At 40.1% G+C, this 26,878-nt stretch overlaps 1 protein-coding gene across 3 annotated transcripts in view; it reads left to right on the top strand.

Annotated features, from left to right (window-relative positions):
* The window catches only part of myo3b (myosin IIIB), a 337,839-nt gene that overhangs the window by 214,324 nt on the left and 96,637 nt on the right, over positions 1-26,878 (top strand). For all 3 annotated transcript variants that reach the window (XM_078403918.1, XM_078403917.1, XM_078403919.1), the window contains 2 exons: positions 15,280-15,442; positions 21,726-21,803. In XM_078403918.1, the coding sequence (XP_078260044.1) occupies positions 15,280-15,442; positions 21,726-21,803 (241 nt within the window). The remainder of the gene's footprint in view (positions 1-15,279; positions 15,443-21,725; positions 21,804-26,878) is intronic.

Genomic DNA, 26,878 nt, shown 5'->3' with positions numbered 1-26,878 from the left:
CCACTGTGTTGCCCATGTTCTGTCAGACACAATGTTGAAGGCTTTCCTTAAATACACCTCCTCCACCCTCGTCTACTGTTTCCTCTGTTCCAGGTGTGGACTCCTATATATCAGCAAGACCAAGCTCAGGCTTGGCGTTCGTTTCGCAGAACACCTCTGCTCAGTCCGCCTAAACCTACTTGATCTCCCAGTTGCTAAACACTTTAACACCCCCTCCCAATTCCACACTGACCTTGCTGTCCTGGGCTTCCTCCATTGTCAGAGTGAGGTCCAGTTCAAATTGGACGAATAACACCTCATATTTTGCTTGGGCAGCTTTCACACCTGTGGTATGAATATTGACTTCTCTAACTTCAAGTAACCCTTGCTTTCCCTCTCTCTCTATCCCTCCCCCTTCCCAGTTCTCTGACCAGTTTGACTGTCCTCGATTACATTTTATCTCTGTTTGCTTTGCTGTCACTTTCTCCCAGCTAACATTGATGTATTCTACATTTTGTTTTGATGTCTCGTTTTCACACCTTACCCTTCCTTATCTCTGTGACTCCCCCTCCCCTGACTCTCAGTCTGAAGACGGGTCTCGACCCGAAAAGTCACCCATTCCTTCTATCCAGAGATGCTGCCTGAGTGTCCTGCTGAGTTACTCCAGCATTTTGTGTCAATCTTGTAGACGTCATTCATGCTTCTCACACAAGGATTGAAGTGAATCTACTGTACTTTGCAATATGGCAGGAAATGGACAGTAACGACTTAGAAATGATTCTTTCTATTACAATATCTTCTTTACTTACTGAGACTATTGGTAGTTAACATAATACTGTAGACCACAAACAAATTTCTATTTGGCATCATGGCCACAAAATCTCTCTGAGCAAGTAATTTTGGGGAAAACCCTTGCTCTCTTGAATACTGCGTCCGGAGATTTGGTTAAGTATAATAAATGAATGAATGAATAAGTTTATTGGCCTAGTATGTGCATATACAAGGAATATGCCTTGGTGCGTCACTCACAATGACAACACAAACAATTAAGAATAAAGCATAAACACATCAAAACAATAAGGATACAACATTACGGTCTAAACATGTGGGTGAAAATAAACCAGAGCAACAAAGAGACTACAGACTTTGGTTATTGAGTAGAACTACTACTCGTGGGAAAAAAAGCTGTTTTTATGTCTGGCTGTGGCTGCTTTGACAGTCCGAAGTCACCTTCCAGAGGGAAGTGCTTCAAAGAGTTTGTGGCCAGGGTGAGAGGGGTCAGAGATGATCTTGCCCGCTCACTTCCTGGCCCTTGCAGTGTACAGTTCGTCAATGGGGGGAAGGTTGCAGCCAACAACCTTCTCAGCTGATCGAACGATCCGTTGCAGCCTCCGGATGTCGTGCTTGGTGGCTGAGCCAACCCAGACCATGATGGAGAAGGTGAGGATGGACTCAATGATAGCAGTATAGAATTGGACCATCATTGCCTGTGGCAGATTGTGTTTCTTCAGTTGCCGCAGGAAGTACATCCTCTATTGGGCCTTTTTGACTGTGGAGTCGATGGTGGCCCCCCATTTAAAGTCCCTGGAGATGATGGTTCCAAGGAACTTAAATGACTCCACAGATGTGACTATGGTGTTGTTGATGGTGAGTGGGGGGAGGGGAGGGGGAGCTCTTCGAAAGCCTACAATTAGTTCCACTGTCTTAAGAGCATTGAGCTCTTCACTAAATGCTCTTCACTAAATGAAGCCTACAAACACATCCCATTCTCCTCCTCTCTCCCTTTTTTACACCCATTTCCCCTTCCCTCTCCATCCCTCCCTTTTCACCCATATCCCTTCCTCTGCCTTCACAATTTGCAACTCTTCTATCCTTATCTCTTTATCTTACACTTTTATCTTTTCATTTCTGGCCTTTATGCAACCACCTGCGCAGGGCTGCTGCTCCGGTCCTCACCTGTATCCAGCTACCACTTTTCCTGTCCACACCTCACTTCCAACTCTCTACTCCCCCACCATAATCTGTCTGAAGAAGGATTGCGACCCAAAACGTTGTCTACCCCTGTTCTCCAGAGATGCTGCCTGACCTGCTGAGTTACTTCACCATTTTGTGCCTTTTCTGCTAAATACCTGATGTTTCAGTAAAAGAATAAAACAATATCTTTTATCACTCAATAAATGAAAGCTTTAATATTGATTAAATAAAATCACAAAAATGAAGAGTTATTGATTTAGTATTGGAGATGAGGTAAGGTTGGATAACTTATTTTTTTCCAGCCCGGACAGAATAGGCTGAATGGCCTCCTTCCGTAGTGTATATTTTGGTTAATTATAAGTCAAGATATTAGCTGGAGATCCTGAAATGCAGATTTGTCTCCAGTGGGTATTGGATTTGCATCCGCTAACCTACCTCATCAGTAAGATATCTGGTGTGGCTTGTGCCAAAATATTTTTATGTGCATTGCATACTATTTTGGAACCAAAAGAGCACTCAAAAGACTCAAATGAAACATGATGTGGAACTTATTTTTGACAATCAAAAAAACAGGACAGCATAAAATGAGAATATTCATCCCATCAAGCTGCACCAGCTGTTTCAAAACAACAATCTAATTATCTCCATTCTCCTGTGCTTTCCTTATATCAATGCAGGTTTTTTCCTATAGCGTCTGTTTATTCCCCTCTGAATCTTTGAACATATTGAACCAGATGCAACACTTTTCCCTCCTCTAATTTTAACTGCACTTAAATAATTTACTTTTATATATTATTCCAGCTTATAATTTTTATTTAAGTTATAACATAGTTTTGTTTAGTTTAGTTTGGAGATACAATGTGGATACAGGTCTTTCGGCACTCTGAGTCTGCACCGACCAGTGATCCCCATACACTAACACTATCCTACACACTCGGGACTATTTACAGTTTTTACCGAAGCCAAGTAACCTACAAACCTGTACATCTTTGGAGTGTGGGAGGAAACCAGAGCACCTGGAAAAAAACCCACAGGGAGAACATACAAACTCTGTACAGACAGCACCCGTAGTCAGGATCAAACCGTGCCACCCAAACATACTTAACTCCTTCGCATTGCTGTTGTACTATTTGAAAGTGATGGTCCAAGGAAATATCTGAGAGTTCTGCCATTTTGTTTTCATACAACTTGTGATGGTTCCCTTTCAGTGGTTTACCTTACATTTTATCACTTGTTGCATATAATATTGTTTTGAGATTTTCTCCTACTGTGGATTCTCTGCCACTTTAGACATAGACGTAGACATAGAAAATAGGTGCAGGAGGAGGCCTTTTGGCCCTTCGAGCCAAGACTGCATTCATTGTGATCATGGCTGATCATCCACAATCAGTAACCTGTGCCCAACTTCTCCCCATGATTCCACTAGCCCCCAGAGCTCTATCTAACTCTCTTAAATTCATCCAGTGATTTGGCCTCCACTGCCCTCTGTGGCAGAGAATTCCACAAATTCACAATTCTCTGGGTGAAAAAGTTTCTTCTCACCTCAATTTTAAATGGCCTCCCCTTTATTCTTAGACTGTGGCCCCTGGTTGTGGACTCCCCCAACTTTAGGAAAAAAATTCCTGCATCTAGCTTGTCCAGTCCTTTTATAATTTTATATGTCTCCATAAGATCCCCTCTCATCCTTCTAAACTCTCGTGAATATAAGCCAAGTCTTTCCAATCTTCCTCATATGACAGTCCTGCCATCCCGGCGATTAACCTCGTGGACCTACACTGCACTGCCTCAATAGCAAGGATGTCCTTCCTCAAATTAGGAGACCAAAACTGCACACAATACTCCAGCTGTGGCCTCACCAGGGCCCTATACAACTGCAGAAGGACCTCTTTACTCCTATACTCAAATCCTCCCGTTATGAAGGCCAACATGCCATTAGCTTTCTTCACTGCCTGCTGTACCTGCATGCTTACTTTCAGTGACTGGTGTACAAGGACACCCGGGTCTCATTGCACTTCCCCTTTACCTAATCTGATACCATTGAGATAATAATCTGCCTCCTTGTTTTTGCCGTCAAAGTGGATAACCTCACATTTGTCTACATAATACTGCATCTGCCATGCATCTGCCCACTCACTCAATCTGTCCAAGTCACCCTGCAACCTCCTAACATCCTCTTCGCAGTTCACACTGCCACCCAGCTTTGTGTCATCTGCAAACTTGCTAGTGTTACTTCTAATTCCATCATCCAAATCATTCATTTATTTTCAATTCGCTTTCCTTATTTTAAAAAAAAAAATCCTTATTTTATTTTCGTGATCATCTGTTATCCTCACAAACCCTGCCTTTGAGTTCACTTTAGACTTACTTATCCATAACATATTAATGATTCAGAATATTAATAGTGAATCTGAGGTTCACTGTAGATAATCTATAGTACTGTGTGCATGATATATTTTTGGAAAATAACTGAAAGGAAATGTATACAAAATAGTAAAGCTCTTGACACAGTGGTGGAGCAATCTTTTATATGTTGGTGCAAACATATTGTCCTTCAAACATTCAAGTACAATGGAAAATGCATTGAAAAATAATTCAAATAGATTTCCAAATAATCAAAAATAAAATGGTAATGCTGAATTTACATTAAAAATATTAAGAGTAACACATACAACTTGAGAAATATAAAAAAGATCACATAGCGACACCTATTACATTTCACTTTCAATGTTTTTTGTTTTCTTCAATCAGCCAAAGAAGATTACAAAGGTCATTTATAAAGGCTTTCAAAGTTACAAGAACATTTCTGCAGGAGGAACATGAGAGGCTGTTTTAACTCTGTGAAATTAGCTATGATCGACAAGGAAAGATGATTATAACTTTATAGAATGATGGAATGGTAACCTGTAGAAAAAAGAAAGTACGTTTTTTTCTCACAGATTGGGTTATAGACAGTAATAGACCATTGGAGCAGAGAAATTGCAAGAGTACAAGAATAAGAGAGGGAGTTGGAATAAAAATGGATACAAAGTGCTGGAGTAACTCAGCAGGTCTGGCAGCATCTCTGGAGAGCATGTGTAAGTAACTTTTTGGGTTGAGTCCCTTCTGGACAAGACCCTTGGCTGAGATCCATTTCACGATCTAGCATTACTCTTGAGAGCAGAAACTGCAGGTGCAGGTTTACAAAATAAGGCCCAACAGGCTGCAGAAACGCAGCGGGTCAGACAGCATCTCTGGAAAACATGGATGGGTGATATTTCAGGTCGGAACCCTTCAGGCTGAAGAAATGTCCCAACCATAAACATCATCCGTGTTCTCTAAAGATGCTGCTTGATCCGCTGAGTTACTCCAGCGCTTCTTGTCTATTCCCGAAGACAATAGTTCAGATGATATTCTGTGCCCTATATTCTATGATCCTATGACAGGAAAAAACATCTCTCCAAGGTGTTGGAAGGCTGCCAGGCACTGTGGGGATAGAAGACATAATCCTCTGAAATTTCCACCACCTCCAACGGGATCCCACCACTAGCCACATTTTCCCATCTCCACCCATTTCCGCCTTCTGCAGAGATCGTTCCCTCAGCAACTTCCTGGTTAACTCATCCCTTCCCACTCAAACCACCCTCTCCCCAGGTACCTTCCCCCGGAACCGCAGAAGATGCAACACCTGTCCCTATACCTCCTCTCTCGACTCTGTCCAGGGACCCCGACAGTCCTTTCAGGTTAGGCAGAGGTTCACGAACCTCCTCCAACCTCATCTACTGTATCCGTTGTTCAACTCTAAAACATCGGCGAGACCAAAGGCAGACTGGGCAATCGTTTTGCAGAACACTATTGCTCAGTCCGCCTGAACCTACCTGATCTCCTGGTTGCCGGGCACTTTAATTCTCCTTCCCATTCCTACACAGACCTTTCTGTCCTAGGTCTCCTCCATTGTCAGAGTGAGGATAAACACAAATTGGAGGAACAGCAGTTCATATTTTGCATGGGCAGCTTACAGCCCAGTGGTATGAATATTGATTTCTCTCACTTCAGGTAGCCCCGGCATTCCCTCTCTCTCTATCCCTCCCCCACCCAGGTTGCACTAGCTTCTTGTTTTCACCTTACAAACAGCTAACAATGGCCTGTTTCCTTTATCATTGTTACTTTTTTGCATATCTTTCATTCATTGTTATTTATCTCTCCATATCACCGTCTATATCTCTTGTTTCCCTTATCCCTAACCAGTCTGAAGAAGGGTCTCGACCCGAAACATCACCCATTCCTTCTCTCCAGAGATGCTGCCTGAGTTACTCTAGCTTTTTCGGTCTACCTTCGGTTTAAACCAGCATCTGCAGTTCCTTCTTGCAAAAGATTCAACATGTTTTCAAAACCAAAAGAAAAATTGAACAATAAATGTAATCTTTGTTTTGGCTATTTAAGCAGAACTGGTTCAAAGTAACAATAGTGCATGCCTCATCGTCATCTATGTTTATTGTGATCTAATTACCTTCTTTCAGTTCATAAATCCTGTACCATTAGCTCGTTATCCTTGACATCTACTTTAGTTATTTATGAAGGAAAGTTTGACTGTACAACACAAAGGATTCATGCAGGCACCACATATAGTTGCAACATTATCACCCTTGCATTATTGTTTACTGGTACTTCGTTTTACCTGATAGTGGAATTAAATACTGACCAAATTTAAAAACAAAAATCAAAGCCCTCTCTAAAATACTCCAAAGTTCTGTTTCAGGTTATGTTCTGCCAACAGTGCAGTCAGAAGTGCAGAATCCAATGGATTTGTGTTGGGAAGAAGAAAGAGAGGTTTACATGTGTACTTGTATCATATACAGTAGCCTTTTAAGTGGGACTTTGTCAAATGCCTTCTGGAAATTTAAATAAACTATATCTGGATTTCTTCCTTTATCGACCTTTCATAAAACCACGATGACTTGGTTTGATTACATTGAGCTCTTCCTCTTGGGCACAATTTTGAATCTGTTGCCTTCTGAAATATCTCATATGAATGTGCTTCAATCTGTTCATCATGCTTCACCACACACTGGTACACTTCTTTCAGTCTGTCATCATTGGCTTGCCTGTTTGTGGCTGAAATGAATTATTATCCAAATTACATGTCACCTCTTTGATTCTGTGCAAAATTTGATGTGGTTGGGCCTGAATTTAAAAAAACCCTGAGGTAGAAATGCCCAATGCAAATCTGTTGATCAGTACAACATTGTGCAGTATAGCTCAGGTCAGGCTCTTCGGCCCACAGTGTCTGTGCTGAAATTGATGCCATCTTATCTGTCTGTACATAATCCATATCCTTCCATTCCCTGCATATCCATGGGCCAATACAGAAGCCTCTTAAATGCTGCTATCGCATCTGCCTCCCAAACCAGCCCTGGCATGGCATTCCAGGCACTAATTACCCTCTGTAAAACAAAACACCCTGCACATCTCTCTTAAACTTTGTTGCTCACAGCTTATCACATTCTAGTATTTGACATTTCCATCCTGGGAAAAAGGTTTTCTATGCCTCTCATAATGTTACATATGAGGTCTCCCCTCAACTTTCGGTGTTCCATCTGTCCAGCCTCTCCTTGTATCTAATCCATGTACTTGAACAAATCCAGTTGTGTACTCTCCATCCCTCCGCCACTGTAGTCGTCGTACTAGTTTCACTGTCATCCTGCTAAGTTTCACTGTTTGTATCACTCGTTATCACCTTCTCCACAGCCAACAATGGACCATTGTGGGCTCCACCTTTCATTGATCATCATTGCTGGCTTTGATTTGTCCTTTTGCACACCTTTCATTCATTTGTTCTATGTACCTTTTTAAATCTCACATTTTCTTCTCACTCAGACTGAAGAAGGGTCTCTAAATTTAAGAGCCTGTCCCACTTAGGCTATTTTAAGGTGACTGCCGGCGACTAGGCTGTCGGCCACAGTTCGCCGGGATGTCGCGGGCATGATCGTGTCTTCAAAGAATCGAAGTGGATCTTGGCACGTCGCTGAGAAATCAACCAGTATGAAATTTCTCGGCGACAGCTGGCTTGTCACCAGCTATCGCTGCTTATTGCGGGTGCTGTCACATGCTGTCCCCAGGTTTGCTAGGTTCTCAGATGCATTTAGAAGCATGTAATATTAAATTAAGTAAAGTCATTTGAAGATATCATAAAATACTTGTGTTTAACCAATTTATTTACCGTCAGGACATTTGACAGGTAGATTGGAGGCGACAGTTTGACGGTCAGGTAAGCGTGGGAATTTTTGCGATGTTTATGGCCATCAGCGATTACATTTAAAGTAGGCTCCAAACCCAGATATGCAACCCAGAAACCAGATATGCATCTCCCGTACATTTTCAAAGAATGCCCACACTCCGCACAAAAATCCATTTTAACCACTTTTAAAATTAAATTTCTTAATACTGCTATTAGTAAACTGGAAATCAATCCAGTTTATGCCTTGTTACCATGAAGCTTGGTTTTCAAGATGCTATATTTCAAAACTCAAGTAATTACCGACTTGTCAGTGATTTCAGCGAAAATGAGGACGCCAGAGAAGCATTGACAGCGTGGGAATTTCACGATGTTTCCGAAGACGGTGTAATCCCGACCTGACTCGGCATTGTTGTGGTCATTGTCGTAGGGTAAAATAAAATTTTGGCGATCTGCTACGACTTTGACAGTCGTCGGCAGTCGCCTAAAAAAATCGCTTAAGTGGGACAGGCCCTTTAGAAAGCTCTTATCTCTTACCATAATTGTGAATTAAATTCTTCCATCCATGATACAAATTCTGGAGAATTACATTGAGAGCTTGCCCAATAATTGCTTCATAAGCACCTTTTACTCTTATGTTACTCTCTAGTTTTTTTCTTTCTTGCTCTAGTTTTCCTCTGAGGTCAGGATCTTGCATGGGATATACAATGAACAGGTTTTGCATTCCTCCTAACTCCTATGCTGTTTTTGAATCCTTGAAATGGTGTGCTGAGTTGGCTCAAAATTCTGAGATCCTTCTATATCATATCTTGCGACATGCATTTTGTCTTAAGAATAAGAGGTAGACCATTTAGGACCGAGATGAGGAAAATCTTTTTCACCCAGAGAGTTGTGAATCTGTAGAATTCTCTACCACATAAGGCAGTGGAGGCCAATTCACATCTAAGAGAGAGTTAGATTTAGCTCTTAGACCTAACAGAATCAAGGGATATGGGGAAAAGCAAGAATGGGGTACTGATTTTAAATGATCAGCCATGATCATATTGAATGGCTCGAAGATCCGAATGCCTACACCTGCACCTACTTTCTATATTTCTAACGCAAAATATCTCATTCAAGTCCAGCTTGCATCCAGTGTCAGGCAAATTCACACATTATGCCTTATGGCCAGAGTATATATATTTCTGGCTGCAGGAATCTTCTCCTTAGCAGTGTAAGTCTACCTGTGATTTCACAAACTATCAATTATTCTACTTCTCGCAATTCAGCAATTCTGAGATGATACTGACTAATGTACTAGTTTAGCTTAATTTGGTTTAGAGATATAACATGGAAACGAGCCTTTGTCCATGCTGACCATCGATCACCGATTAACACTAGTTCCATGTTAATACAATTTCTCATCCATTCCTTACACACTAGGGCCAATTTAGAGAGCCCAATTAACCTATAAACCTGCACGTCTGGGATGTGGGAGGAAACCAGAGGAATTGCTTCTGGTCACAGAGGAAACATGCAAACTCCACATAGGCAGCACCCGAGATCAGGATCGAACCTGGGTCTCTAGCATTGTGAAATGGCAGCTCTACCAGCTGCACCTCAGCAACTGAAGTAAGGAAACCGGAGCCATAACTGCCCAGATGTCAATGAAGAAAGACTACATGATGAAATGAAAAAAGTATGTACAAAGCAAGTCAGGTCAATAAGAGAGGTGGTTAAGAAGTTAGGATAACTGCCATCAGCATACATATGCAAATATGTGTCTCTTTCAATGGATAATGTTACCACAAGACAGCATGTTCATAAATAATTTAGCTAGTTCATTATCCATCATTTTGGTGCTTAAATTGGGATTTGTCAGTAAAGGAAACAAAAAGTTTTCTTTTTTGCACCAGTGCATAAGGGAACTTGCCAACTTGCTGCCAGTTAATACTAAATTATTCATCTTTAGTCAGGTGCTCTGCAAAAGTAGAGTCTCCTGTGCATTGCTTATGCTGTTCTTTGTGCACTGAATTTATGTTAAAAGCAAGATCTTTCAAGGAAGGTGCCTTCATCCATTGCATGCTAGGAAAGTTGGTTATAATCTCCTGACATCAGATGAAAGGAGAAATAAGAAACTTTCTTCTCCCCACCCGCCCACTTACAATCAGTCTGAGGAAGGGTCTTGACCCAAAACGTTCTCCAGAGATGCTGCCTGATCTGCTGAGTTACTCCAACACTTTGTGTCCTTTTGTGGTTAACCTTGTTTCTACAAGGAACTGCAGATGGTGGTTTACAAATAAAACCACAGTGCTGAAGTAACTTATGGGGGTCAGGCAGCATCTCTGGGGAATCTGGTCCTGGTTCTGGCTGATTACTGCGCAAACACCTCATAAGTGGTTATCTCGCGCAGGTCGGAGTGAGTAGAGTAGTGATTAAATTTTGAAGTGGGCCTTTTTGACCAAGTTGAGGAGATCTAGTTGCTCAATGCCCTTTTTAAATGACTTAAAATCGGGAGTAGCACATGTGTTGGGTGGTAACATATTCCATTCCCTTATCGTCCTTGGGTAAAGGGAATATTGCTAGCAAAGTTTATTGAAAGTTAGCGAGTTGATGATGTAGGGACTGGTATTTTGTCTTGTTTCATGGCAGTTGGTGCTCTGGGATGACGGAAGATTTGATGGTGTGATTTTGTGAATCTCCTTGTAAATTGCAATAAGTCTTAGCCTGATTCTGCGGAGCTCTAGGGTATTCCATCTGAGAGAAGTCAGCATATTATTCACGCTTGATTTGCGCTTGTGGTCATTACATACAAAGCAGGCTACTTGGCATTATACTTTCTCTAGGATGATCTTCTTGTTGTTGTTGAAAGGATCCCATACGGCTCCACAACACTCCAATTTGGGCTTGACCAAGGACTTATAGGCGTTCTCTTTGACGGATGTACTCCATGGGTGAAAATTTCTTTTAAGAAGGCCGAGAGTTCTATTTACTTTGTTAGACACTTGATTAATATGCATTGCCCAACTTAAATATTTGCTTAATTCGATTCCTAGATATGGGTGATGGTCGACAACAAGCAATGTATGTCTACCCATGTTGTGTTCCAATAAAAGTGGCTTTGTTTTGTGTGAGACATGCATGGTATGACATTTGGTTGTATTGAATGACATCTGCCAGGTTTTTCCCCACTCACAGAGAGCATCAGATCCTTCTGTAAGGACAACCTGTCTTCTGGTGTTTTAATCTCTCTATAAATTATGGCATCATCTGCGAAGAGTCGAACTCTGGACGAAACTGCATTTGCAATGTCATTGATATACAGTAGGAAGAGCAATGGACCCCTGACAGTCCCCTGTGGCACACCTGGTGTCTCCTTGTCAAAAAGATCTCAATCCATTTTAAGAGGTTGCCGTCTATTCCTACATGGCTGAGCTTGTACAGGAGCTGCTTGTGGGGAACCTTATCAAAAGCCTTACTGAAGTCTAATATAATCAGGTCAGTCTGACCCTTGTTATCGAGTGACCTGGCTCGATCATCGATGAGTCCTGCCAATTGGGTTTCACATGATCGACCCTGTCTAAAGGTGTTTTGTTGGTTGTTTGTTCGTACCTTGTGGAAGTCAATATGGTCCATAATATGTCGGTGGATTATATGTTCGAGAATCTTGCATGGTATGGAGGAAAGTGAAACTGGGCGATATCTGTCTGAAGAAGAGTCGTGACCTGAAACATCACCTATCCATGTTATCCAGAAATGCTGCCTGACCCTCTGGGTTACTCCAGCACTTTGTGTCTTTTTTTAATCAGGTGAAAAGAATTAACCAAACCAGTTCTCTTGACATAGATGAAGTAAATATATTGAACATGCATAGCATATAACAACAATTAATTGTAAGGGTGGTAATAAGTAATTTCTTAATCTATGTTAGAATTAGTTTGGACATTGTTTGATATCATAAGTGGTCATCAATATTCCTCTGTGTATTTCTTATGGAACCATTTGCTCATTATTCATGTAAATTGCTTCAATTTCACATATTGAATTCTCATGGGCTTGACTATATTTCAAATGTTATTAGGGGTATACCAGACAATTAAAAAAATTAGCCTGATGGTACAAATTTCAAGACATTACTCCATAATTTGTAACTCTATAGTTTTGTAAAAAAGGGACAGACTTTACAAATTGAGCTATTACTTCATCTTCTTTATCATTTATTTAAAAAAATTAAAGAATCCAATCACAGAAAATCAACAAACTGGCCAGCTTTCATAAACCAATTCAAAGTTGGCAACACAAGTTATCTTATTTTATTCTTTATTTTGCCATGATGGAATTTATCTTTGGATATATTATAGAAGTGATTCGGATATATTATAGAAATTTAGGTTGCAAATGATAGATATATCCAGTGCTTTTTTTTCTGACAGTAAGTGCCGCTACAGTGTACTAGCATCTCGAACATGCTAAATGTCATTATTTTGTTTTCAGGCCACTTGACATATATTCTTATGAATTGTGCATACCGCCACCTTTTTGGTGTACAAAAATAATCACTGGATGTAACAATTGTTTGTCCATATCATGTTATTTAATATTATTTTGCACACTAGGTATTTTTCAGTTTGCAGAAGTTGCAGACTTGCTTATTGAAGTACAATTCTACATTTAATGGAAAAAAGATATTTTGCTAATCCTAAGTCGCCATAGGATATCGACTATCATAACTGTAGCCCATCTTTTATTTCAACCAACTGCTTTCTTCAAGAAGCTCTAGGAAAATATCAACACTTAAAAAATCCCTTACATAAATAAGCAGACTTTCAGTGAATTCTGGTTCCACCTTGTATTCCACCTGCCCCATCTCTGCAATTGATCACGCCGTTTCTTCTCATGTCCCACTGGCTTTTGCATCTAATATATATAATTTTTTCAATAAATTACCATAGAAGTGGCAATTAGTAAGAAATTTACTGTTTTTCCCATTTTGCTGAATTTGAAGAATAGTCAATGCAATAACTGCAGATGTTGAAACTCTGAAACGAAACGAGTAAAATTCCAGACTTACTCTGAGTCAGGCAGCATCTATGGAGAGAGAAATAGAGTCAACATTTTGGGTCAATGACCCTGCATCAGAACATGCAAGGTTTGGAAACCAAGGGATTGGGAGATTGTTACCAGGCACTTCTATTTATCTGAGGCCTTATTTTTTTGGAGCTTGTGGAACTAAATGCATTACTGTTCATTAATTATTCATGTTTTCTAGAAGCTATTTAAATGAGAGCAGAGAGGTTGTTTGATATGCAAGTCAGACACTACAAGGAAAGTAGCTTTTCTCCAAGGAAAATAATTGAATTATTGATTCTTTGAAAGTTAGTGGGTACTTTTATAAATTAACTTTTGCTACCATATCTCAAACATAAAAGGTGGCTTCTCTGGCAACCAAGTCACAAAGTTAAAAAACCCCATATATATTTGTATCATAGAAGGAGCGCTACATTGTCAGAGTTGCCACCTTTTGAATTTGATTTTAAACCGCTTCATCTTATTATTTCATAAAAATTAATGCATTAATAGTTCCTCTTTATTGCCCTACATTCATTTCTCAATCAGCTTGTTTTAAAACCACAAATTGTTAGTATCACAAATCTGTTTATGGCAACTTGCTGCAAATTTTATATTATAGCGTTCAAAGAAAATTCAAGACCTTTGCAATCCAAAGTGGAGTTGCAAATTGGATCTAAAATTGTCTCAATGGCAGGAGGCAAAGGGGAATAATTGATGTGCATTTTTGTGAATGGAAGGTTGTTACCAGTGGAGTTCCCTAGTAATCCTTGCTTGATAACCAGCAGCTTGTTTGGCTAATTATTGAGGGCTGAGAAAGAATTCTGCAGATGATACGAAAACTGGCCACGTGATAGTGATGGAGGAGTGGAGAAAGACAGGAACATTAGTTTGTGTAACCAAAAATCCTTAAAAGTAATAAGAAACACAAAGTGTTAAAGTAACTTAGCGGGCCAGGCAGCACCTCTGTAAGACATAGATAAGCCAGGAGAAACTCCCACCCATCATGGGGTCCATGCCATTGGACTCAGGTCTAACTCCGTCAAGGGCCGCATGGAGGTTGTTTGACTCCAGTCTCCTTTCAGTAACAGATGTCACGCACAGTTGTCCACCTGGAGGGTCATACCTTCTCGCAATATAGTGTATGGCGCCAGGATTGGACTCTTCAGCCATCTCAAGACACACAGTGAGGACCCACCAGAAGGACAATCACACTCAACTTTGAGTGACCACCAATGGTGCTGAGAGCCGTGTGGAGTTCTGGTAATCATTTTACAGGAAAAGCATGACTGTACGGGAAAGGACTCACAGGAGGATTAAGAAGACTATAAAATTATGACAATAAGGAAAGATTGGATAAACTAGCATTTTTTTCTTTGGCACACAAAAGAGGCTGACAAAAGACACAGTTGAGGGACTTAGACAGGGTTATTAAAAAAGTATCCACTTCCTTTAGCAGTGGGGTTAAAAGGCATTGGCTACAGATTTAAAGTAACTGGTTGAAGATGAGCTGAAGGTGCTTTGTTTCACCTGGAGGCCTGTGGACATGTGGAACCCATGAAAGGTTGATAGATGCAAAAACCCTTGAGGCACGTGGATGTATACATGAAGTGCCATGATCCACAGAGTAAGGAACAAGTGTTGGAAGGTGGGGTTGACTAGTAAGTTATTTTTTAATTGCATAGGCAAAATGGGCTGAATGGCCAGCTTCTATGTTGTAAATATTCTGTGATATTATGACTACCATCCAAAATTGATTCATTGGATGTAAAGCACTTTGGGACATCCAAAAGTTGTGAAAAGTGCAAATATTTCACTTTCAATTATGTATAGATTTCTTGTGGAATTTGAGTTGTCTGCGAAATGGATCTTATACCCTATGTAAAACTCTCTAATGTGCATGGTGTTATTGGTTCTCATTAATAAAGAATGTGGGTAAGTAATTGTTCACAGACTTTCACAATGGCACATAAAGGACTTCAGTTGTAATATAATATGCTTTTACATTTAATTCATGATTATTTATACTGTATTACTTTATTTCAAAGTCGATAATTTGTTTCCTGTAGGTATTCCTCAAGTATTATCAAGTAGAACAGTTAAATTTGCTGCTCAGAGAATTCATTGCCAGCATTGTGATTATTCAAGCCCACATCAAAGGCTGGCTTGGAGCCAAAAGATACAAGAAAGCACAAGCAGAAAAGCAAAGCAGTGCCATCATTATCCAGTCAGGTATGCACAAAACCGTTGCTAAATGCGTATAATAGAAATGGATGAAAATAAGTATGTTCAAATTTATATTGTTTATATTTAATAAACACTGCCAAAAGGGATAGACACAAGGAATTGCAGATGAAGGTTTACAAAAATAGGCCCAAAGTGCAGGAGAAAACTCAGCGGGTCAAGCATCATCTCTAGAGGACATGGATAGGTGATGTTTTGGGTTGGGACCCTTCTTCAGACAGATTGTGGTGGGGTGGGGAGGAGAAGGCTGGAAGAGAGCAAGGACAAAGTCTGGTGACTGATAGGTGGATACAGATGAGTGGGTCTTTGATAGATAGGCAGATTGTTGGACAAGGGGCAGAGATGAAAAGACAGAAGGTGTGAAATAAGGATGGAAGAGGTTTGAATTGCAAAGTTAGAGGAAGGAATATAGGTGGAAGTGGAGAGGCAAGGGGAGAAATGGGTTGGAGTCCAGTTGCGGCACAGGGAAGTGGGGGGTGAGTGGATGTTTGTAGGGTTTTTACCTAAAATTGGAACATTCAATGTTCATGTCATTAGGCTGTAAGCTACTCAGGGCCAAAGAGTGATGTTTAATTTTAGTGGAAACAAGATAGATAGGAGTTAAATCAGCCATTTCATTAATCCACAGGCATCCTGGTGGAGTTCTACATTAAATGGTAACACAGCAGTTAGCATAGTGGCCTCATAGCTCCTGGGGCTGTTTCAATCCTCAGCATTACATGGAATTTACACACCCTTCCTCTGACTGTGTGGGTTTCCACTCAATGTTCTTTTCATTGGTTAGTATAAATCATTTATTAATGAGTCAAAGGAATTAAAGAGCAATTGATGGGTATGTGGGAGTGAATAGTTTCAGGTATGCACTGAAATATGGAGACAAGGAAAGGGACTAATAGCATTGTTCTGCTGCGATCTGATGGGCAGAATGGCCTTCTGCATTGCAATAAGTAAGAAATGAAGTTATGGCAGATTGGGCACAGTGGCATAATTTTGGCTGAAATAGATTTTTCTGAAATTAATAGTATTGAGTGTCTGTGAACTTCAAACCAGGTCAAAATAATAAGTCAGACAAGAAGAGGGGTCATTAGAATCCTCCCCCCCCCCCCCCCCCCCACCTCTACTTTTAGTCTGAAGGTGTTCCGACCCGAAATGGCACCAACTCCTGTTCTCCAGAGATGCTGCCTGACCCAGCACTTTATAGACAATAGGTGCAGGAGTAGGCCATTCGGCCCTTCAAGCCAGCATCGCCATTCACCATGATCATGACTATTCATTCACTGTCCCGTTCCTGCCTTCTCCCCATATCCCTTGACTCCGCTATCATTAAGAGCTCTATCTAACTCTCTCTTGAAAGCATCCACGGAATTCGCCTCCACTGCCTTCTGAGCCAGAGAGTTCCACAGCTTCACAACTCTCTGAGTGAAAAAGTTTTCCTCATCTCTTTTCTAAATGGAAGGAAAATCGGAAGTGTCAGCACTACAGTTGAGCAAAGGGGACTATGGAGGCATGAGGGAGGAGCTGGCCAGAGTTGACTGGAAAGAGACCCTAGCAGGGAAGATGGTGGAACAACAATGGCAGGTATTTCTGTGAATAATACAGGTGCAGGATCAGTTCATTCCAAAGAAGAAGAAAGATTCTAAGGGGAGTAAGAGGCAACTGTGGCTAACAAGGGAAGTCAAGGACAGTATAAAAATAAAAGAGAAGAAATATAACACAGCAAAGATGAGCGGGAAGCCAGAGGATTGGGACTCTTTTAAAGAACATCAGAAGGTAACTGAAAAGGCAATACAGGGAGAAAAGATGAGATACGAAGGTAAGCTAGCCAAGAATATAAAGGAGGATAGTAAAAGCTTCTTTAGGTATGTGAAGAAGAAAAAAATAGTTAAGACAAATGTGGGTCCCTTGAAGACAGAAGCAAATGAATTTATTATGGGGAACAAGGAAATGGCTGACGAGTTGAACAGGTACTTTGGATCTGTCTTCACTAAGGACATTGGTGGTGGGGAAGATGCTGGAGTTAATTATAAAAGAAGAAATTGCGGAACATTTGGATAGCAGTAACAGGATCGTTCCGAGTCAACATGGATTTATGTTGGGGAAATCATGCTTGACTAATTTTCTGGAATTTTTTGAGGATGTAACTTGGAAAATGGACACGGGAGAGCCAGTGGATGTAGTGTACCTGAAGTTTCAGAAAGCCTTTGATAAGGTCCCACGATAGGAGATTAGTGGGCAAAATTAGAGCACATGGTATTGGGGGTAGGGTGCTGACATAGATAGAAAATTGGTTGGCAGACAGGAAACAAAGAGTAGGAATAAATGGGCCCTTTCAGAATGGCAAGCAGTGACTAGTAGGGTAGTGCTGGGACCGCAGCTATTTACAATATACATTAATGACACAGATGAAGGGATTGAAAGTAACATTAACAAATTTGCAGATGACACAAAGCTGGGTGGAAGTGTGAAGTGTGAGGATGCAGGGTGACAGGTTGTGTGAGTGGGCAGATGCATGTCAGATGCAGTTTAAAGTGGATAAATGTGAGGTTATCCAGTTAGTGGTAAGAACAGGAAGGTAGATTATTATCTGAATGGTGTCAAGTTAGGAAAAGGGGAAGTACAATGAGATCTGGGTGTCCTAGTTCATCAGTCACTGAAAGTAAGCATGCAGGTACAGCAGGCAGTGAAGAAAGCTAATGGAATGTTGGCCTTCATAACAAGAGGAGTATAGGAGCAAAGAGGTCCTTCTGCATTTGTACAGGGCCCTATTGAGACCACACCTGGAGTATTGTGTGCAGTTTTGGTCTCCAAATTCGAGGAAGGACATTCTTACTATTGAGGGAATGCAGTGTAGGTTCACGAGGTTAATTCCCGGAATGGCGGGACTGTCATATGTTGAAAGACTGGAGTGACTGGGCTTGTATACTCTGGAATTTAGAAGGATGAAAGGGGATCTTATTGAAACATATAAAATTATTAAGGGATCGGACACGCTAGAGGCAGGAAACATGTTTACGATGTTGGGGGAGTCCTGAACCAGGGGCCACAGTTTAAGAATAAGGTGTCTATATTTGGTGTAAACCAGCATCTGTGCTTCTTTCCTACACATAAAAATGTATATATTTTTTACTTGTTTGGCCTAAAGGAACAGATCACATTTAAGCCTCCCTGGCCCAGACATGATTATTCCAGATATCTTTAATCCATGAATTACTTGAATGCCACAATTGTTTCTTTGCTTCTGATTTGTGGTCTCCCTCCATTCAAAATGACATTTATCCTCACCACCAGCAACCTCCTAGGCGAGGAATTAGCTGGGGAAGTACAAAATTCATTGCTTGTAGTAAAGTTGTGGAAGTAAGAATAGAGAGGGAAAAATTTAGCTTGGACCATTTTCAAGTCCAAGATTGGTGGTGTGCTTGATGCACCAGCAAAAGCCGCCATCCTATGTTGCATTGGCCCATGTTTCTGCCTTTATTTTGGGGATCCACCAAATGCATCTTGCTCATGCACATTAGGCCAACTATAATAATAATAATAATAATAATAATGCATTACATTTATATAGCGCTTTTCAAACACTCAAAGGCGCTTTACAGGGATTACTAGAACATAGAGAAGAAAATAAATAGATAAATAAGTAAACGAACAGAAAAAGGAGACAGAAGGTGAGGTGACGGTCAGTGGTTGAAGGCAGTGCTGAACAGTTGAGACTTCAGTGATGTTTTGAATGTGGTGAGTGAGGAGGAGTCTCTGACGGTTTGGGGTAGTGAGTTCCATAGGGTGGGAGCAGCGATGGAGAAAGCCCTGTCCCCCCAGGATCTGAGTTTGGTCCGGATGGGGGGGGACAGGAGGTTGGAAGCAGCAGAGCAGAGGGTGCAGGTGGGAGTGTGCCTGTGGAGGAGGTCAGTCAGGTAGGATGGGGCCAGGTTATGGAGGGCTTTGTAGGTCATGAGGAGGATTTTGTACTGGATTCTCTGGGGGATGGGGAGCCAGTGGAGCTTGTAAAGGACGGGGGTGATATGGTCACGGATCGGGGAGTGGGTGAGTAGACGGGCAGCGGAGTTTTGAATGTATTGAAGTTTACTGATGATTTTTGAGGGTGAGCCATAGAGGAGGCTGTTGCAGTAGTCCAGACGGGAGGTGATGAAGGCGTGGATGAGGGATTCTGCAGCTGTGGAGGAGAGGGATGGACGGAGACGGGCGATGTTTTTGAGGTGGAAGAAGGCTGTCTTTGTGATGTGTTTGATGTGTTTGTCGAAGGAGAGGGTTTGATCAAAGATGATTCCAAGATTCCAGATGTGAGGGGAGGTGGATACTGGGAGACCATCAATATTGAGGTATAATACTGCCTAAGGATCAATAGAACCACTGGTTGAGTTGTTTGGTGATTTTGAGGACAAGAAATATTTCCCATTGAGAGAACTAGATAGGCAAATAACTTACTATGTTCTCATCCAAACATGTTCTCAAAGTTTAGCATTTCTGATTTTGTTGACATGTCCCTCAACTTCTTCCAGATCTCACATTGTTGCGCTTTAGTACATCTGGGCAGATCAGTGGCGCAGCAGTAGTGTTGTTGCCTTACAGCACCAGAGAGCCAGCGTCAATGCTGACTATGGGTGCTGTTATACGGAGTTTGTCCATACTCCCACTGACCGCGTGGGTTTTCTCTGGATGCTCCGGTTTCCTCCCGCATTTCAAAGGCATGCAGGTTTGTAGGTTAATTGGACTCTGTAAATTGTTCTTAGTGTGTAGGTTAGAAGTAGTGTATAGAATGATTGCTGGTCGGCATAGAGTCAATGGGCTGAAGGGCCTGTTTCCACCCTGTATCTCTAAAGTCTGAAGTAAAGTCTATAAACATCAGAATCAAGAGCCTTAGAGACTTCATTTGCCAGTCTGTTGTGAAAGGTTCATAGTTGCTTTGTGCCGAAATTACAAACAAAACATTAACAGCATTAGTATAGAGCTAATTTTCCAATGTAGTGATAACATACCCAATTGCTCCTAAGTGAAGCACAGGCCTTACAATATATTGTGCGTATCGTTTAACACAAGCTGCACATTTTAGAACATTTTCTTTTATATAAAAGACACAATATGAATCAGGTTAACGCTGGTATTTTCAGTGTAGGTTGAGCCACATGCTGTCGGCATGCAGAGGAAACAGGATGTCTAGTGTAGGAATGGATTTAAAGCTCTGCTATTGTGACTTACAGGGACTACCAGCACATGCTTAGATAATTGCCCCAATGTGCTCTCTTTCCTTTGGAAAATGAGACCAACTTCCTCCACAATGTATCATATCATATGGCCAGTGGTTTACCGCATGTGTCAGATTTGCAAAGCATTTTATAATCCCAATTTGAATCGCCATATTCATAAGCAATTTGAATATTTATGCTTGTGATTATATTACAGAGGGCCACATTTTGTACCTCACAAGCTTCAAATTATACAGCTGCAATGTAATCAATATCACATCTAATTGTTCCCAAGGCAACCAGTCCAAAATCTAGAGTGAACCAGATTCCAACTGAATGATTTATACTGCAAGTACTGACTAAATTTAATTCGCATCCATTTGTTGATGCCAGTATTGACCACTGCTAAATAAGAAATTCATTCCCGCTGTAATGTCTATTCAGAATCTAGTTGGACAGATGCCTTTATTTTCTTGGTAATTAAGCTTAAAACTGCTAATACGAACGTGCAAGGGAAATAATTTGTATATAAGAACATAAGAAATTGGAAGAAGAAAAAGTCTTTAACCTTCTTGAGACTGCAATGCCAATCAATATGACCATGGGTAATCCTAGGTCTCAATCCACTTTGCTTTCCTTTCTCCAGATTATTGTCATGTCCTAAATAAACACTGTGGAAATGCTTAAAAGAAACTTGGCGGGTAACGGTCATTGGCAAAACGTTAGTCGTAGAGAGCCTGATAATGGAAAGAGGGAATGAATTTTGACTTACTATTTTCTAAATATCTATGTTAGTACTTTCAATTGTTTCTAAAATTAATAAAAAATGTATAATTTATATTAGTTACACATCCAAATCATTTAAAAAATACACTCCCCATTTTCTTCTTAAAATTGGTAAACATTGCTTTGAAAAAAAAAAGCGCCATTTGCCCACCAAGTTATACGACATTCATTTCAATTCTAGGAGAATGCAGACCAGCCAAAGGGAGATTGTCTTTAATAATTATGCATCATATCCAATTTATTCCTTCCTATCACTGGCTCATCATTCCCTCGTTTGTTATTAGCCTGGAGAGCATATGTTGCACATAAAATCTACAAGCAATTGAAGACACAAAGAGAAGCTGCAATTTGCATCCAAGCAGGTATGGCAAGTACTCTTAAAATATCATTTTACAATTACGAAATAAAATGGTGTAAATAGCACTTCTTTCAAAAAGATGCTAATCCAATGCTGGAACATTATTTCCATAACTATTTTCAAACATTATTTCTTTTCTTAAATGCTTAAATCAATCTTAGATTTATCATTTTATACAATGGCATGAACCCCATAACAAAGCAGAATAGGAAATGATGCAAACATTATCAATTTTCATGATGCTTTATTTTTATTTCAGGCCTAAAATCTGCAGATAATGGCTTGTCACGGGTCATTGTGGAAGTAGCTTGTTACGGGTCATTGTGGAAGTGATTTTTTTTCTGCCTGTTGTTTGAAGGATTTTCCATTCTATGACAGTCTGGGACAAATGAGTATTTAAATATCTGCCTGGATTTAACAACATTTGGATTTTATCATCACTACTTACAAAAAATAAAGGTTGAAAAGCCCATCTGAGTAATTAGCGGAAGTTTTATATCCCTTTTTACGCCCCTGCCTTCACTGCCGCTGAGGGTTTTGTATGCACCATTTCGTAAAGACCCTTGTCAAAGATAGAAATTCCTCCATGATATGTTAAATGCAAGATGCAGTAGCATATGCACATTATACTGTATTTTTTCTTTTCATTCTTATTTCCTGAATAGTGACCAAGTGTACTCTCTTCACACCACCAATAAGTATTCTTTGTTTTGTGCTCATAACCCTGACAAACATTATAATTCCCTACCTGCTTTGATATGATCATGGGTCAATGATTGTGAACCTTCAGATATTCCTTTGCAATGACAGTGCATCTCCTGCCTCATTGATTTAATTCTCAGTTCTTACTGATTTCCACACATTGGATTTAGCTTTAATAATACGAGATGTATTTATATCGTTACATTTCCTGCCACAGTCCTATTTTCGGCAAGAATCAAGATCTGCTTGTAATTTGCTTTCCTCATCTGTGGTCCTACAATGTAAATCTTTAATTGAAAATTTGCTGATGGAACAGTTCACCTGATGCATTCCTGAAGATTGCAATGAGAATGAGAGAGGGCTCTGGTCCCAATTGATGATCAATTTGATGCATCTTATAGAGGTGTACAAAATTATGAGAGGAATAGATCAGGTTAACACACAGAGTGGGGGAATTGAGACCCAGAGGACATAGGTTTAAGGTGAGGGGGGAAAGATTTAATGGGAAACCATATGACCCACCACACACAAAGGATGGTGGGTGTATGGAACAAGCTGCCTGAGGAGGTAGTTGAGGCAGGTACTATTATAATGTTTAAGAAACATTTGAACAGTTATATGAATATCATAGGTTTACAGGGATATGGGTCAAAAGCAGGCAGGTGGGGCTCGGGTAGATGGGGGGCATGCTGGTCGGCATGGGCAAGTTGGGCTGAAGGCTGTATGACTATGATCTCCCCTGCCATTGAGAATAAACCTACCGAATGGAATGCCTCAAATTCCTTTTTCAACTCAAAATTCCATCTCGTTAAGTAGACTTTTTTCTAGTAATGTTTTTGTCAAAAGCATTTCAACAGTCACCCTATATGATACAATACACTACCCATGGCTATCTTGAAAAAGTGTGTAATGAAATTCAACCAAGTTAAAAGTGTATATGTGCAGTGATTTGAAAACATTTTCTCAATATATGGTTCAAAATGCAACAAAGAGAAATGCAAGAATTTTGTTCCAATTATTTATTTGATTTCCTGTACATGGGAACTTAGGGGGAAAAATAATCAGTTTGAGTAATTAGCACAAAGCAGTCTTTTTACATCAGTTTTTTGTTCACCACCCGAGTAAAACAGATATTTGGTTCAGTCACCAAACCCAATTTGCTGAAGGGTGTTCGGGTAGAGGAAAGTTCTGGTTGTCTTTAAACACTATGCCTTAGCCCAAGAACAAGCCTTTTGGTGCTTCCATGTTCTACTGTCCCTTTACAAAGTGTATATTCAAAATCTTCTGCAAAAGTCAGCTGCTTATACATTCAGGGTTCTCTTGCACACCCAGTTGACACTCAGGTGGACCACAAATCCTCTCCACCATAGCAGGCACCTTGATCTTATCATATCATATCATATCATATATATACAGCCGGAAACAGGCCTTTTCGGCCCACCAAGTCCGTGCCGCCCAGCGATCCCCGCACATTAACACTATCCTACACCCACTAGGGACAATTTTCACATTTACCCAGCCAATTAACCTACATACCTGCACGTCTTTGGAGTGTGGGAGGAAACCGAAGATATCGGAGAAAACCCACGCAGGTCACGGGGAGAACGTACAAACTCCTTACAGTGCAGCGCCCGTAGTCAGGATCGAACCTGAGTCTCCGGCGCTGCATTCGCTGTAAAGCAGCAACTCTACCGCTGCGCTACCGTGCCATCTTCCTAGATGTTCCTGTTCCAATCATCGGCCAGATCTAAAAGAAGATAATACATTCAGTGCTTTGAAATTGACAACTTGCTGCATTCCATATCTCTAACTTTAGGGAGTAGGTTGATACATTATGTTTGTGACTTAGAAAATTGGATGCAATTAGATTCAATAGGTTCAATTCAATAAACAATCTTATGTTCTTCTGCTTGTCAAACAATTAGATTTTCAGTCCAAAAGGTTCAACTGTAGAGATTATTCCAGCACGTCCATTCCAAAGACATGCAAGTTTGTACATTAATTGGCTTATATAAATTTCCCCTGGTGAGTAGGATAGCTCTAATGTATGGGGTAATCGCTGGTTGGCGCGGACTCTGTGGGCTGAGGGGCCTGTTTCCAAGCTGTGTCTCTATACTAAACAAAATGAAACTACTATCTACGTCATTGAAGTCCCTCTGACTTTCTTTAACTGGACTTCACTGGACTCTATCTTGTACTAAATGTTATTCCCTTTATACTGTATCTCTACACTGTGGCGGGCTCGATTGTAATCATATATAGTCTTTCCGCTGACTGGTTAGCACGCAACAAACAGCTTTTTACTGTAACTCGATACACGTGACAATAAACTAAACTAAACTATACTATTCTTAATGAAATCTTTGCTCATTTATTATTTCATTCTACTTGAAGATTTAGTCTGAGATTCCAGAAGCATTTGGTTGACATGCCTCTCTGTAAGCTATATTGTGTTAGAATCTAATCTCCTTTCATCTACACCACTATAAAGGCAGCTATGGTGCTTATCCTTCTGTCTCCTCACTTCCTCTTCTTTCAGATTCTTCTCTCGCAGAACATTCGCATACCAGAAGCAAGATGCCTTTTCATACTGTCAACATTTTTCTCATCTGTGATGTAAATTAATTCTTTCTGGTTCGCCTCAACAGAGATCAAAGTGGGGATATTAACCTTAACAGGTTTTCTTTCATCAGAACCAATGCCAGATACTGTGAGGGTAGTGTAAGAGAGCCAGTCTAATTGTTATCAATGACCCTCCTCCGGGCAATGTTCTGTCAACAGCAGCAAACATTTCAGAGACACTAAATTATATTTTGTAAATGACCTTATAAGTCCAAACAGTGAGTGGAAGCAGAAATTAAACAATAATTCTTGATCTCTTTACTCTGCCTACTTTGATTTGTATGATACTTTATTAATTTTGCATATATGATGTTGTTCAGTGATTCTGACAGCTGATGCTCACAGGTGGGGAGAACAGGGAAAAGTAGCTCCTCATGGAAAACTCGTAACTCATTTATTTTGTTCATTTGTTAAAGCTATTGCTTTGAGGTAGATCACATTAGCATTTTTAAAAATAAACACATTTCTTTCAAGTACAAGAACTAGTGGCCCAAAGGTCTCAGATGGCCTTGCCTATTCCCTAACCATTGATCCATCAAAAACTGATTAAAAAAATAACAATATTCTAATATACATGCAGACTTGCTTCTATATTTTTAATACTTTGCAGTTTTACAAGAAGGATTAAACAAATTGTAAACTGTCCTTGCATTACAATCCTGAACAAGATCCACATTCAGAAATGTGCATCTTTTTCACTTGAACTGAATATAATCTCCTTATGTTGATACTTACTCCTTTGCTGAACCGTTTCATGCCCTAGACAGTATAAATTACTGGTCCACACATGTGCTGAGTTTTTTTTTGTGGTTGCAGAAAATGACAGGAGTTGCAAATCTAGGATTATTCTGGATTTATTCAATCTTTTACTTCACTATGGAAATGGGGTGGGAGCTTTTGTTTCTAACTGCATGGTATCTTATTCTTCGGGGGGAACAAGATTGCAACATTTAATGTTGCTAGCTGTCGAAGTAAATGGGTGCAAAATGATGCCTCTAATTCCAATTGTCAGAGAACATTGCCATTTTATTATTTTCTCACTAAAGTGTCAGATAGTTATGTAATTGCACTTTGATTATTTCACTGGAAAGTTGTTCCCTGACTGTTTAAGTGGGAAAATAAGCAACAAGATAAAAAAAATTTTTACAAGAGACAACTGTATTTATCTTTTTTTAATTCAATCTTAATCTTTTAACATTTTCATTCTCCCTTTAATCCTTTTCATAGAACTTACAAAAATTACATTTAAGTGATTTTAATTCAGTGTAAATATTCCATTGAAATGTTTTTTTTAAATGGTTCCTATTTAAAATGACAATATAACTGTTTAGATCTTTGCAATAGTGTCCTCCCTGATTCTATATTATATTTTGGAAACATCTGAGAAATAAGCAAGTTCAAGTTGAGTTAATGCATTCATAATTTATATTGCCATCAGCCTGAACATTCCATAGACAGAACTGCATTATTTTGCTATTGAAAGTTGAACACCAAATATCATGGAATAGCAAATATCATGGAATAGCAAGGACAGTGTGGGAGACAAAAGCTCACTTTGGATGTGCTGAGTTTTGATGGATGAGTCACCACTGCTGCCAAGTCAAGTCAAGTTTTAGTTATATACACAAGTATGGTGAGGTACATGTACAATGAAAAAATCTTACTCGCTGTAGCATCGCAGGCACATAGACTCAAAGAAACACACAAAGAAACAAATTGGCCTAGATTATAAGTAAATTACACCATAAATTTCTA

Source organism: Rhinoraja longicauda, chromosome 8, assembly GCF_053455715.1.
Source record: "Rhinoraja longicauda isolate Sanriku21f chromosome 8, sRhiLon1.1, whole genome shotgun sequence".
Lineage (NCBI taxonomy): Eukaryota > Metazoa > Chordata > Chondrichthyes > Rajiformes > Arhynchobatidae > Rhinoraja > Rhinoraja longicauda.
This window is presented reverse-complemented; position numbering and strand designations above follow the sequence as displayed.